General features: G+C 59.5%; 1 protein-coding gene across 3 annotated transcripts in view; it reads right to left on the bottom strand.

The window, feature by feature from the left end:
* Positions 1–425: 425 nt before the first annotated feature.
* Positions 426–12,986, bottom strand: part of SRC (SRC proto-oncogene, non-receptor tyrosine kinase) — a 31,126-nt gene continuing 18,565 nt past the window's right edge. For 2 of the 3 annotated variants that reach the window (XM_056354643.1, XM_056354644.1), the window contains exons 4-14: positions 12,659–12,758; positions 12,191–12,208; positions 8,754–8,852; positions 7,905–8,008; positions 6,049–6,198; positions 5,622–5,777; positions 5,279–5,458; positions 5,119–5,195; positions 4,603–4,756; positions 4,263–4,394; positions 426–3,784 (exon numbers count right to left, since the gene is read on the bottom strand). In XM_056354643.1, the coding sequence (XP_056210618.1) occupies positions 3,576–3,784; positions 4,263–4,394; positions 4,603–4,756; positions 5,119–5,195; positions 5,279–5,458; positions 5,622–5,777; positions 6,049–6,198; positions 7,905–8,008; positions 8,754–8,852; positions 12,191–12,208; positions 12,659–12,758 (1,379 nt within the window). In that variant the 3' untranslated portion in view covers positions 426–3,575. The remainder of the gene's footprint in view (positions 3,785–4,262; positions 4,395–4,602; positions 4,757–5,118; positions 5,196–5,278; positions 5,459–5,621; positions 5,778–6,048; positions 6,199–7,904; positions 8,009–8,753; positions 8,853–12,190; positions 12,209–12,658; positions 12,759–12,986) is intronic. The other variant, XM_056354645.1, reaches the window with a different exon arrangement.

Raw genomic sequence — 12,986 nt, 5'->3', positions numbered from 1 at the left:
AGCAGCGTGTGCCACAGCCCTCTGCTCAGCACCAGCAGCTGCGGCTGGGATCCCAGCTCAGCTTGGGGCTTGTTGGCCTGATGCTGTGCCCACCATGGCAGTGCTCCCCCATGGGAGCAGTCCGGGCACCGGGTGCTTGCCCATCACCATCACCCGGCTGTCCCTGGCCTCAGAGCAGGGATGCAGTGGATGAGGTTCATCCTGCTGGAGCAAGCACTGCGACTGTGTGGGACCATGAGCCCATGTGGGGAGACAGGAATGGCTCTGGCAGCACAGAAGTGGCGCCAGATCCCAGAACACTGTCCAGAAACAGCATCTGAAGCACCAGGAGCCACACGTGGGCATCGCACGTGCTCCAGGAACCACCAGCTCCTGTAACAGGGGTGCTAAGTCCTCTCACACACGAGCCACACTTTCTGTTTTTGTGAGGTCTGTTTGTATTTAATTATCAAATTGCAAAGTATTTACATCAACATTAGAGTTTCAAAGCCTCTCCACCCCCCACCACCCACAAAGCTGGACCTTTTCAGTATTTTTTCCAAAATTTTATTATTATCCAAAAAAAAAAAAAAGCTAAATATTTTACTTAGACACCAAAGAAGGCAGGTGAGGGTAGAGGGGAGCTGGGGAGAGAGACACAGATCCACATGTTCTCTGCATAGTTGGTTGGAGATCTTACAAAACAGTTTAAAAAAAATACTAACAGCAGAGGAGAATAACTTGTAGGGCATTACTGACCCTGGGAAACCAAAGAGCATCCTTAGGTGGGGGCTCCCTTCTGGAGTTTATTGGCTTAAAAAATAAATTGGCAGACAACAATGGTGATGGAGGAGAGGCTCTCGATCCCCAGGGCCTCCAGGCGGTGCCAGCTGCAGCGGCAAGTCTGGAGATGCTGGGTCCCACTGAAACCGCTGCACCGAAACACGGATGGACACACGGACATGCAGCCACACCAACCCTGCCCTGCGCGGCAGGGCTCCACCGGGATTGCTCTACTGTCCTCTGCCCCGAAACGTCCCCAGCCCATCTCCTTCATCAGAGCTTGCCAAAAGCCATGGGGAATTAAGCCACCCTGGGGTGTTCCTGCTCTGCTGCTTGCTGGAAAGAGCCAGAAAATGGATCTGCTGGGTTAAGCCCATTCCCGTCCTGCTGCACTCATGCAAGACCCTGTATGTGCTGCAGACAACCAAACCTCAACATGTGCACTTGCCTTCTCTCTCCCCAGCTTTCAGATCAAACCTGGCTTCTGCACGTTACAGTTCTAAGGGGTTTCTCCCGGGGATGGGGATTTTGTGTAATTTAGGCAGAGCTATGGCACAGGCCATCCCCACCGGCAGCTGTGGGATGGGGCTCCTCGAGCAGTGCCGATGGGGACGCGGCAGCCACCTGTCCCAGGCATGCAAACATGGGAAGACCCAGAACGTCAAGGTTTGGAGAATCCCTGCCCAAACACAGAAATGCAGGCACAGCAAATCTGCTAGGAAAGGCGGCAGGAAAGGCTCCAAGTCCCAAAATGTTTTAAAAAAAACCCCAACCATTAAACTAGTTGCTGTTCTCCAAGCCAGCAGGATCTCTCCATACTGCTCAAGAAGCCATTCTGGCTGATTTTCAAGGTTTTACTCGTTAAAAACAAGCCACCAACCAACCAAGCCAGCACTTGGTTCCTAAGTAAGCAGCTGGGGACTGATGGGAGCGAGCGGGAGGCAGCAGTGTGCCCAGCTTCTGCTCCAGCAGAGGTTTGGGGGAGGGAGTTTTGGCTGCTCCCCTGCCCACGCTTGCCTCCCACCTGGCTTTCATGGGACACCAGCACTGTGGTGGGAGCTGGTGAGGGGTGATTGGGGTCTACTGCCTGCAAGGAGGCTGTTCTGGAGGGAAACCCCATCCCACAAGTGATGGGGAGGCAAAAAATCCCACCACCTGAGGACTGACGGATGGGTGAAGCCACTGGCTCCCCTCTCCAGGTCCTTCCTACCAGTGCATGCCAGCACCCCTGCCCTGCAGCATCCCCTCAAGCCCCCATCCCACCCCTGGTCCAGGAGAGCATCCGAAGAGCCCCCAGGTCTTTTGGAGTGAGGGTGCCTGGGACCCGAGAGGTGAGGGAGCAAAGCCCCATGAGCCACCAGGGCAAAGGGTTTCCAGCTGGGTACAGCCACAGGAGGGGGAAAAAAACCAACACATGCAACAAAGTCAACGTTTTGGAGGGTGTGGGAACCACCCAAGGGCTATGTACAAGCAGGTGCTGGGTGGGAGAGCACAGGCGCTGGGTGCCCCCCCGCTGGCCCTGGGGTTCAGCCCCACAGGAGGTGTGTGGGGGCAAGACTGGGCACGGCTAGTCACCCACCACCAAAACACAGCTGAGACCTTCGAGAGCAAGCAGGGGGGAGATGAGGATGCAGATGTCTTCCGTGTGGCACAGCACTTCCCAGGACTCTCTTCCAGGGTGGTGGCCCATGGCTGGGGATTCTTCCAGTGCGTGGGGACTGCAGCCCAGCAGCTGAGATGCAAGAGGTGGAGGGAAGGCAGCTAAAAATGTACCAGGTGGACAGAAGCATCTGTGAAAGATGACTGTTTCCCCCAAAATGCTCCCACACCCTGAACAGCCACATATGCCATGCACCCATGCCCCATGGTGGCACCTTATTTGGTAGAAGGGCCAGCTTCGGGGACTCTGCCAGTGGCAGAGCTGGCAGCAGAGCCGGGGAGGGTGGCTGGGTGGGCTGTGGTGCACTTCCCAGGGGGCTGGCTGGAAGACCAGGAATGCTTGGTGGAAGCGCAGCCGGGGTGGCCGGGCTGGCTCAGGCAGGGTGAGGGCTCTGCCAGCATCCCTCCAGGTGATGCTCCCAGCAGAGATGAGGTGGGTCCCTTGGGGGAAGAGATGTAGCTGGAAGATTCAAACGTGCACCCGGGTGCTCCCATGGCATGGTGTCAGTCACCGGAGTCACGAGCAGCCACATGTCATCTCTCCGTGCCTGCTACCCAGCGAGGCTGAAGCATGCCTGAGGAGGGGGGACCACCAGGCAGGTTCCACTGCCACCAGCACTGCCCTGGCACATCACCCCATCCCCACCAGGCAGGGATTGTGCCTTCCCCATGGTGAAACATCTCTGCCAGTGCCCTCGGGAGAACTGGAGCCAAGGGGGATGGGGAGGGGGGCAAAGGGGCAGGGAAACTTGTGCTGATTTAGAAAGGGTGTGCAGGAGACTGGGGCTGGGTGTCCGAAGTGGGGTGATGCTGTCCCCCAATTCCTCTGGGATCACCCCAGAGCTGCTGTGGGGGGAAAAGGTCTCCTGAAAGTCAAGTCTCTCGGCAGGAGATGCCCCGCTCACCCTCCCAAGCTGGCTCCGCTGGCGCCCACAGGCTCCTCTCGCCAGCGGGATGGTGCCGCTTTGTCAAACGTGGGCCAGAAGTCTTAATGAGTGATGGGAGGACCCAGCACCTCCCCTGGCCGCATCTGGAGATGATGCCCCATCCTGCTCTGGGGCTGCTCCACAAAAAAATGGCCCCTTGGCGGGGAGGCCAGCCTTCAGTGCCCTGCGGCGAGGAGGGCAGCGTCCCTGGTGCCAGGAGCTCCGGGTCTATAGGTTCTCGCCAGGCTGGTACTGGGGCTCTGTCGAGGTGAAGTAGTCCTCCAGGAAAGCCTGCAGGTACTCGAAGGTGGGTCGCTCCTCTGGGTCCTTCCTCCAGCACTGGCACATGAGGTCGTGCAGGGACTCGGGGCACTCGGGCGGGCAGGGCATGCGGTACCCTCGCTCCACCTGGTCCAGCACCTCCCGGTTCACCATCCCTGCGTGCGGCCAGGGGAGACATTGCATCGATTTAGAACCAGGCCAGACCCTGCATCACGCCTTTCCCAGAGGAGACAGTGGGCATCGTGCTGAGATGAGCCTTATGAGCAACCCCTCTGACCCAGGGAGAGAGGGAACCCCCAGCCCAAGAGCACTCGTGCCTGCCAGCTTGTCACCTTGCTCAGACTAGAGCAGAGCAGAGTTGGGCTAGAGTGGGACAGGCTGGCTGTGACCCCGCATCCCGGATGGGCTCTGCTCAGCCTCCCCAGCAGGGCAGGATCCGACCCAGGCAGGGGCAGCTCACCCCCACACCTGCTCTCCCTGTCCAACCTGCAGGAGAAACTTTGCATCAGTTTGCTCCTCTGCAAAGCTGGCTCTGGGGCTGCGGAGTGCCAGGGGCAAGCGCTGGGCACAGGCAGCTGGGGTGGGGGCACCACAATGGGGACGGGGCTTCTGCCGGCGGGTGCCAGCCCTCACCTGGGTACGGCACTCTGCCCTTGGTGGTCAGCTCGGTCAAGAGGATGCCAAAGGACCAGACGTCCGACTTGATGGTAAACCTGCCGTACAGAGCAGCTTCGGGAGCCGTCCACTTGATGGGGAACTTCGCGCCTGGATGGAGAGGCAGGGTGAGGGGCTGCTCCCAGCCCCGCGGTGCCTGGGGGTGCCCGGGGCTGTGAGTGCCTCTGGGACCCCGGTGCAACCAGCGAGAGCTTGAGATGCAACGCACACCCCTGGGGACCAGGGACCAGTGGCTGTTGCTCTGGTGCCACCCGCCTGGGCACGGTGCCGGCAGCCCCGGCGAGCCCCAGGCACGCACCTTGCCGAGCGGTGTACTCGTTGTCCTCGATGAGGCGCGCCAAGCCGAAGTCAGCCACTTTGCACACCAGGTTCTCCCCCACGAGGATGTTGGCCGCCCGGAGGTCCCGGTGGACGTAGTTCATCCTCTCCACGTAGGCCATGCCAGATGCGATCTGTGGGGACAGGCACATGGGGTATGGAGGCTGGTGGGGTGACACGAGGGTCCCTGGGGAGCGCCTGGCAGCGCCGAGGGGAACAGCTCTGCAGCGGGACCCACCCGGGGTGTGGGAACAGGTTGCAGGAAAACCCACACAGGCGCAGGTTTGCCGGCCAGGAAGCGCCGGCAGCAGCGGAAACGGGCAAAATGATGGTCCCCGACTGTAACCGGAGCACCCAGGGGGGATGGTGGCACCCACTGGACTGCAGCTGCAGGGCACCCACCAGGCGACAGGTGCTAGCCAGGATAGTGTGAGGTGCTCAGGCAGCCAGCACCCTGAGCAGGGGATGCCGGAGGCCCAGGAATGCACAAACCCACCTGAGCTGCCATATCCACGAGCTGGGGCAGCCGCAGGTACTTGCCCATCTCGCCCTTCAAGAAGTCCAGGAGGCTCCCTGCGAGGAAGACCATGGTCATCGCAGTCCAGAGGAGCAGAGCCCCTTGGCTGCCCGTCCCCCAGCATCGCTCCCACGCTCACCCTTGCTCATGTACTCGGTGACAATGTAAATGGGCTCCTCTGAAACCACGGCGTAGAGCTGAACCAGCTTCTCATGCCGGAGCTTCTTCATGACCTGGGCTTCCTGCAGGAAGGCCTCCGGGGACATGGTGCCAGGCTTCAGGGTCTTGATGGCCACCCGGGTGGTGCCGTTCCAGGTCCCTACAGCATAGGACACGCTACTCAGGACACATTTATGGGGTTGGGGGGCCATGTCCTGTGCCTGCTCCCCCACCCCCCCGCAGGCTCCGGGCACCTGCAGATGGCTGGGCAGAGGATGCAGGTGGTGACACAGGGGGGACAGCAGGGTGGGAATGGTCCTTACCCATCCACACTTCTCCGAAGCAGCCCTGTCCCAGCTTGACCTCCAGCCGCAGCGATTCCCGGGGGATTTCCCAGGCATCCTTGGCAAGGCCTTGGGTCTGGGGCTTGGACGTGGGGCACACATTGGTGAGGCGGTGGCACAAGCCGTCAGCGTGTTCTAGCACAGGAGGGGACAACACCAGGGTGACACTTGGGCACTTAGGCACACGATGCCTTTACCCCACATCTTCCCTGCAAAACACCTCGGGAACCTGTACCCACACCCTCCCCCTCCTCCCTAAAACAAGTTTTTCATCAGGTCCCCCCCAACTGCTTTCGGGTCCCCCAGCCCCACACTGGCTTCCCAGCAGTACCCGTCCTGTGGCGAGGGCGGGCACAGCACCCAGGGTGCCACCCAGACCCCAAGGGGACCCCAAGCGGCTACCCACTGGAGTAATAGGCCACCAGCTGCTGCAGGCTGTTGAACTGGGTGCGGGAGGTGATGTAGAAGCCACCACTGTCCAGCTTGCGGATCTTGTAGTGCTTCACATTGAGCCCCTTGGCGTTGTCGAAGTCGGAGACGGAGAGGCAGTAGGCACCTGCGGGCAGGACCGAGCGGTTGAGGGGGGAGATGCACCACGGATGGGTGCTCCCCATGGGGTCCTGCTGATGGGTGGGCACAAGGAAGCAGGGCTAAGCATGCAGGCTGCTGCTTTCACCCGAAAGCAGAGGGTGGGGAGCAGCTCCTAGCTGCACGAGCTGGCAACTCGTGCCCGGGAGGGATGCACGTACCCCCAGCTACAGCCACGCCACGTAATCACAACTTCCAGCAGCCCCCGCTTGCACGGCAGCTCTGCCAAGCCTTGCCACCAGCCGGGCTGGCACTGCAGAAGGAGGTGGCTGTTGGGTCAGTCATCTGGGTATGGGTGATCCCCGCGGCTCCTCCAGCCCCAGCAGCCGAGGGCCTGCTCAGCGTCCCCATGGGATGTGCTAACAAGGAGCACCACCCTCTCCAGCCCTGCCAGGTCCTTCCCTCCAGCAACATGCAGCGCCCAGCACCGCTGTCGCTCCCTCCGCAGCCAACGCTGCTCTTGGCTGGCACGCACAGGGGCTGTCACGGCTCGGGAGCCAGCACAGCAGAGGGGGGACTGTGGCGCCCAGGCTGGCACTGAAGAAGGGAACCCACTGGGTTTGGGGGGGCCCAGCAGGTGGGAGGGCAGGGAGCCCCCAGAACACAGGGATGAACATGGCTCTGATGGCAAAGAGGGGACACCAACAGGAGGGGGGAGCACTGGATGGGAGGCAGGCTGGGGGGAGCTGCTGACCCATAGCCCCAGCATCTTAGCATCTCAGAGGGGAGCCAAGGCGCTGGGGGGCCCTGTTCCTTCCTCCACAAATCCCACTGTGGGCATGGCTTCAGGAGCTTGTCTCTGCTCTGTCCCTACGAGAGCAACACACTGCTGCTGGGGCCACATATAACAGAAAGGAAGATTTATGCCACGGCTTGAATGAGCTGTTTCCACCAGAATAAAACAAATAGTGGCAAGTTCAAGGCATCAAACCAGAAAGAAACATCAAGGAGCTTTTCCCAAAGGTGCATTTGGAGCCAAACTAAACCACATTTCCAGGTAAGAAACAGCATCCTCAGGCAGCCAAACCATGAAGATAACAACTCACACTTTCGGGAGGCACAAAACAAGTATAAAGACTTGTTAGACTCGAAAGAAAGACCTAAAGATTCATCACTACCTCTGCCTGGTTGCCCAGGAAGCACATGTTCAAGATTCTGACACTATGCAAGGACCAGGAAAAAACTAAAAAACATCTACTTGGGGGTGTAAAAATACAAAAAAAACGGGAAACAAGAGCATCCTGCCTGGTGGTCCTGCCAGAACTGGTGAACCACCCGCCTCCCACCCTGCCATAAACTGAACCAGCTCTTGGAAGGGCATCGCAGCGGTGGGAGAGAAGCAGCCACATCCCTCCAGCCCTGCAGGCTCGGTGCTATCACAGTGCGTCCGACACAGAAATGTCACCGGTGATTTAACGGGTGCGTCAGCACCTGCTCCCTGGGGACTGGCACCGGCAGGGAGATGCCAGGAGGCTGCCCGTGCGGAGGGGCATCGCTCAGTCACCCTGAACACTGGCGCCTGCCTACAACTCTTCCCCTTCTCCCTCCCAGTGCGCCTAAGCCAGGGGAACTGGGGCCGCACAGACTGGCCCAGGGGACCTGGGTCCCCCCGTGGATGCCCACCCACCCCCCGGACAGGGGCTCCCCCAGGCCGCCCCCCCCAGCCCCATTCACCTTTCGTGGTCTCGCTCTCCCGGACCAGGAAGGTCCCTCGGGGGTTTTCGGGGTTGAGCAGCAGCCGCTCGGATTCCCGGCGAGTGATCTTCCCAAAGTACCACCTGCAGGAGCAAGGCAGCGGCTCAGCGCCCGGCACTCGCCCACCCCCTCCGCTGCCTGTCCAAGCAGCGGGCTCAGCCCTGCCCTCTCCCCCCAGGTTTTGGAGCCCACGGGCTGCATCCTGGGGCTCGGGCACCTCGGGGTGCACCCTGCCCCCATACAGCCAGGGCTGGGCATCGCCCAGGGAGCAACCCTGCACCACAGACCACGAGATGCCTTTACCCCAAAAGCCTCCTCAGATGAGGGGCTCTGGGGACCCCTCAAGCTCTTGCTGGGGGGGGTTGCCATGCTGCTGGCTGGGGATGGGCTACAGGGATGCAGCTGGCACCTCCTGCTCTGGGACTTATGGCCGGCTTCGCCCCTGTCTGCTCTCCCCTGTGACGGTCACCTCCGTGCTCAGCCTGATCCGCACAGGTGGAGCCGGCAGCACCCTCACGCACGGGTGCGTGTCCATGCGGAAATGTAAAAACCAGACTCAGGTAATGCAAAAACCAGCACCAGGTCCGCCGTGGCCCCTGCTGCGCCACCGCTCATCCCTCCACCGCACAAGCACACCGCACCTCCGCACTTCACGTGCCTTAATGAAAGGCTGGGAAACGTTTAAGGGGTTTGCAAATCCGAAGGGGAAAAATAACGAAAAATAAAAACCCGGAGGCCTTTGCCCAGGAGTGGGGCAGGGGGAAGGAGGAGCGCTCAGGGTGTGTTTGCTATCCCTTGTCTTTAAACTGTCTAAAAGATGGCAATTACTCTTCAGCCTGGATGGAGTCTGAGGGCGCGACATAGTTACTGGGGATGTAGCCCGTCTGTCCTGTAGTGAGGGAATGAGCCAGCCACCAGTCACCTTCCCTGCAAGAGAACCAAAACACACTCAGTGTGAAGCCAGGAGCCCCACGGCTGGCCCCTCTCCTGCCTGCAGGCACCGGGGCCGGTGGGGGGCAAGCTAGCACAGAGCCTCGCCAGGAAGGGGTGCAGCCCCCACAGCCCCCAGCCCTGCAGCCGGACCCCGGCCAGGAGGGCTCCTGCTGCCAGCCCCTGCCCATCCACATACGGGATGCTTGACTTAAATCGGGCAGGGCAGCCAGCGAGCCAAAATACCTTCGGAGCCACCTGAATGCCAGCGGGGTCTGGCTGCAGGTTGAGGGGCATTGGGGATCCAAGGCAGCAGGGCAGCAGGGAGCAACAGCCGCAGGCGAGGGAGGGGGAATGAGGAAAAGCAACAGAATGATGGCAGTGCTTAAAAAAAAGTGCCAGGAAACCCCAAGAGTTTGTTAAACACAGGCTGCAGAAAAGCAACAGGATGGGGCTGAGGTTTAAGTGGTGGGGGTGAGACCTGCCCCACTGCAATGCCCAGCCTGGAGGCAGCGGGCTCCATCCAGCTTGCGTGCTCTGTCTGCAGCCCCGGGCTGGGCACCCTGCAGCCCTGACCGTGAGCTTCCCCACTGCCCCAGCACGGGCTGTGCCTGCGGGAGCCCCAGTGCCACCCCAAAAACCCAGGGCTGACCTGCCATCCCTCCTGCCCCCGGCGTGGTGGCCCCAAGCACGTCCCCGGGAGCTGGCAGGGAGCAGGCGCCTTCCCACTGCACGGGCTGGGGCAGGAAAGGACAATAAATAGAGAACAACAGGACGGCAGGAGGTGGCTTCCCCTCCCCTGCAGACAGCAGGGCTTCCTCCCACCACCTGCATCTTCTCGCCCATCAAATGATGACGGAGTCACCTAAATTATCCTGACCACGAGGGAGACGAGGCTATGGGAAAACTAGATTCGTGGGAACAGCACCACAAGGATGCAAGAACTTGGCAGGACAACTCCAGAAACACTTTACAGAAAAACCTTAATAACCTCAATCACCACTAAAAGACTCATCAGACCACATCCAGACCCATCCCCGACCCCTGCAGACGTGTAAACCTCCATCCTCGCTCCAGACACACCAGCAGCTTGGGACTTTTGCTTGTCCCAGCTAAACCACCGATGCTTTGAAGCAGACGGGAGAAGCCAGACATGGCCCCTGGCTCCCCACAATGGTGTCAGCGGGGCCAGGGAAAGCAGGGACCCTCCGGGCATCTCCTCCCACCCAGTGAGCTGGGCTCTGCCACCAGCCCGGAGCTTGTCCCCAGCCTCACAGCAGCCCCAGCTGGTATTTTAGCTTCTCCTGGCCCCAGCGCATCTCGTGGCAGGTAGCTTGGGCTCCCCAGCTGGAGCTGCTGCTCCAGCCACCTTTACTAAGGTGGCTCCAAAGAGGACAGGAGGCTGGTCGGGCTCCTTTCCCACAGGACTGGAGAAAACATCTGCTTAAGAAATGCCCAGCTTTTGACTTGTGGCTTTATTCCAACTTGGGCTGCAAGGCTGCAAGCTGGGAATTCAGCAAAAACAAACTATTCCAAAAATGTCTCGGTGGGGAAAAAATAATAATAATCATCATCATCAAAACAAAGCATTTCAACAATTCCCTATACAATCTTACCCAAAATACCCCACCACATCCCCGCTGGCAGCCAGCTGGATGGGAGGAGATCTCCTCCCGCTGGAAAGAGCACCATGAGAGCCTTTCTGCACTGGGGTGGATGGATTTGGCCTGTCCCGGAGGCTGAGGGTCACCGCAGAGAGCCTGGGCTTTGCTGGGACACAGGAGCAGGGAGATGAGCAACGTGGAGGCTGCTCCTCTCGCCCTGCACAATCCCAGCCCCATCAGAGCAGCCAAAACCCACAGGCACCCCACAAAGCTGCTGGTGGCCAGTTGTCCCCGTGGCCATGGGCTCTGCTGTGCCCATGACCTGCCAGCCCTTCCCGGGCTGACCCCAAGCACTCTCCCCACAGCTCCAGGGCACCCACCATGCCCTGGCGGGAGCCCAGAGGAAGGGAACATCACATGCCTGCCTTTTGCTGTCCCTGAAGTGCAGCAGCCCAAGCTACTCCCAGACCGTCCGAGCATCTCTGGGCACTCAGCAAGAAGATTTACTGCCCCGAGCACTGCACAAACCGCACAGCTTTCTCCACTGGCTCTCCCCCTGTGGACATGCCACCCACGTAGCCACAGCAGACACCAGAAGGTGGGCAGCTAGACCCTGCACCTTCCAGGGTCTTTTTGCTCCCCAGGATGTTGCAGAGCCCATCACACCCCGACCTTTCCCTCTGACAGAGCCTTTGACAAACAGCAGCAGAGGAAAAAAAGTATGGAAATCCCAGAAGTGATACAAGTACTATAAAGAAAAAACCCTCACATAGGGGCCCAACCTGGACCCCCAGCGGGCTGAGCTCATTTTGTAACAGCCCAAACCAGAACCCAAGCCTGGGGCTAGTATGCTGCTGAGGCTGTGAAAGCAAGAAGCACCAAAACCCCCAAATTCAGTCGTGCCCTGTGGTGTTGAAGCCCCGCACATCCTAGACTTCATGGATTAAACGAATCACAATTAATAAACAGCGTTGGAACAAAGAGAACAAGGATCAGACTGAAAACACGTCTGTGCAACACTGCCCAGCCATTGCAAGAGAAATATCACCCCTGGGATGTTCCCTTGTCTTCCCACCCTTTGGCTCTGCAAAGCTGTTTTGGGTGCCCAGGTGGGAAGGCAGCAGTGGGGGAACCAGCAGGAGCTGCAGACCTGAGGGATCCCCATGGCTGGGGACACGCCAGCCAGGCTCCAGACCGTGTATGCCATGTGTCAGGACAGACTGTACGTGGGTTTAATACAGGATCACGTTTAGGAGCATCTTCCAGCTGGTCATACTACCCTGCTCTATGCAGCAAGTGATGGGTGTGTGGCTACGACCAGGATGGAGAGCAAACAAGTGGGAGCCAGACCGCTAAGGCAGTGCTTGAGTCTCTGAGCCACTCACAAAAAATGAAAGTAAAATTATAAAATGCAAAAATAAAAGCCAAAAAGGCCAGGAGTGAGCAGAGAAAAGGGACTGCAGGGGTGCTGTGTGCAGGCAAGGGAAGGGGGCCAGGTTCAGAGCTCGTGGGTGCAGACACAGCTCTGGGTGGAGCAGCTCCCCGGCATGGGAAAGGGCTCCCAGCTCTGCCCGGGTTGCTCAGGGATGACAAACACAACTGACCACAAAACCATCGGGCATCCATCTCCCAGCCCCGCTCCGTCCAACTTTGCCCTAATGTGGGCAGCAGACAGGCTTATATCATTTAAGAGCTTTAACAATAATAATAGTAATAATCTGCAATACACACCTGACATCCACCTTTCTCCTAAACGACAGCATGGCACAGAGGGGAGAAAAAAAAGAGTCAAGAGAGAAGCTGAGATCAGAGACATCGTGCAAGCACAGGGAAAGCACCTGTGGATTGAGGAGATATATCCAGGCAAACGAGGGCGCTGAGCACTGATGGGGACAGGGCACCAGCAGGGATGTGGCCCGGCACTGGAGGGCAGGGACTGGCCAGCAAGCAGCGGAGATGGCTTGGTGACAAGGCTGCAAGGCAGCGGTGACCAGCAGCAGGGCCAGGAGGACAAATGATTGCCTCCAGCACCAGTGTCCTTGGACAAGTCACTGCATCCGTGAGTTTTGGGTGCCCCTCTCTGAGCACCCATCCCTGGGGACAGCCAGCCCTGCTGGGGCTGGGCTCACGGGCTCCGCAGGAGGGACAAAGGTGGCAGCTCACCCAGGTGGGCTTGGCTGCAGGGACAGGGACACTCACGTGTTGTTGACGATTTGCAGGCGCTCTCCTTTCTTGAAGGACAAGTCTGTTTCGGTCCGGGACTCGTAGTCGTAGAGGGCCACGAAGGTGGTGACTCCACCTGCAACAGAGAGCACTCAGGATAGGCGCAGCCACCAGCACTGCCACGGCACGGCACTGGGAGCCCCTTGTCGGGGACCCTCCCGTCCCATCGCCCTCCTGCCAGCTGATGAGACACAGATCTCCTCCCCCTCCAGCTCAGAGTCCCTCAAAAACAGGAGACCCCATCACCACAAGCAAAAGCTGGAACCAAACCCACGGAGACCCAAGTGAGCCCCTTCCCACCCCA

Source organism: Falco biarmicus, chromosome 10 (assembly GCF_023638135.1).
Source record: "Falco biarmicus isolate bFalBia1 chromosome 10, bFalBia1.pri, whole genome shotgun sequence".
Taxonomy (NCBI): Eukaryota; Metazoa; Chordata; class Aves; order Falconiformes; family Falconidae; genus Falco; species Falco biarmicus.
The sequence above is the reverse complement of the archived record's forward strand: the minus strand, read 5'-3'. Positions and strand labels throughout refer to the sequence as shown.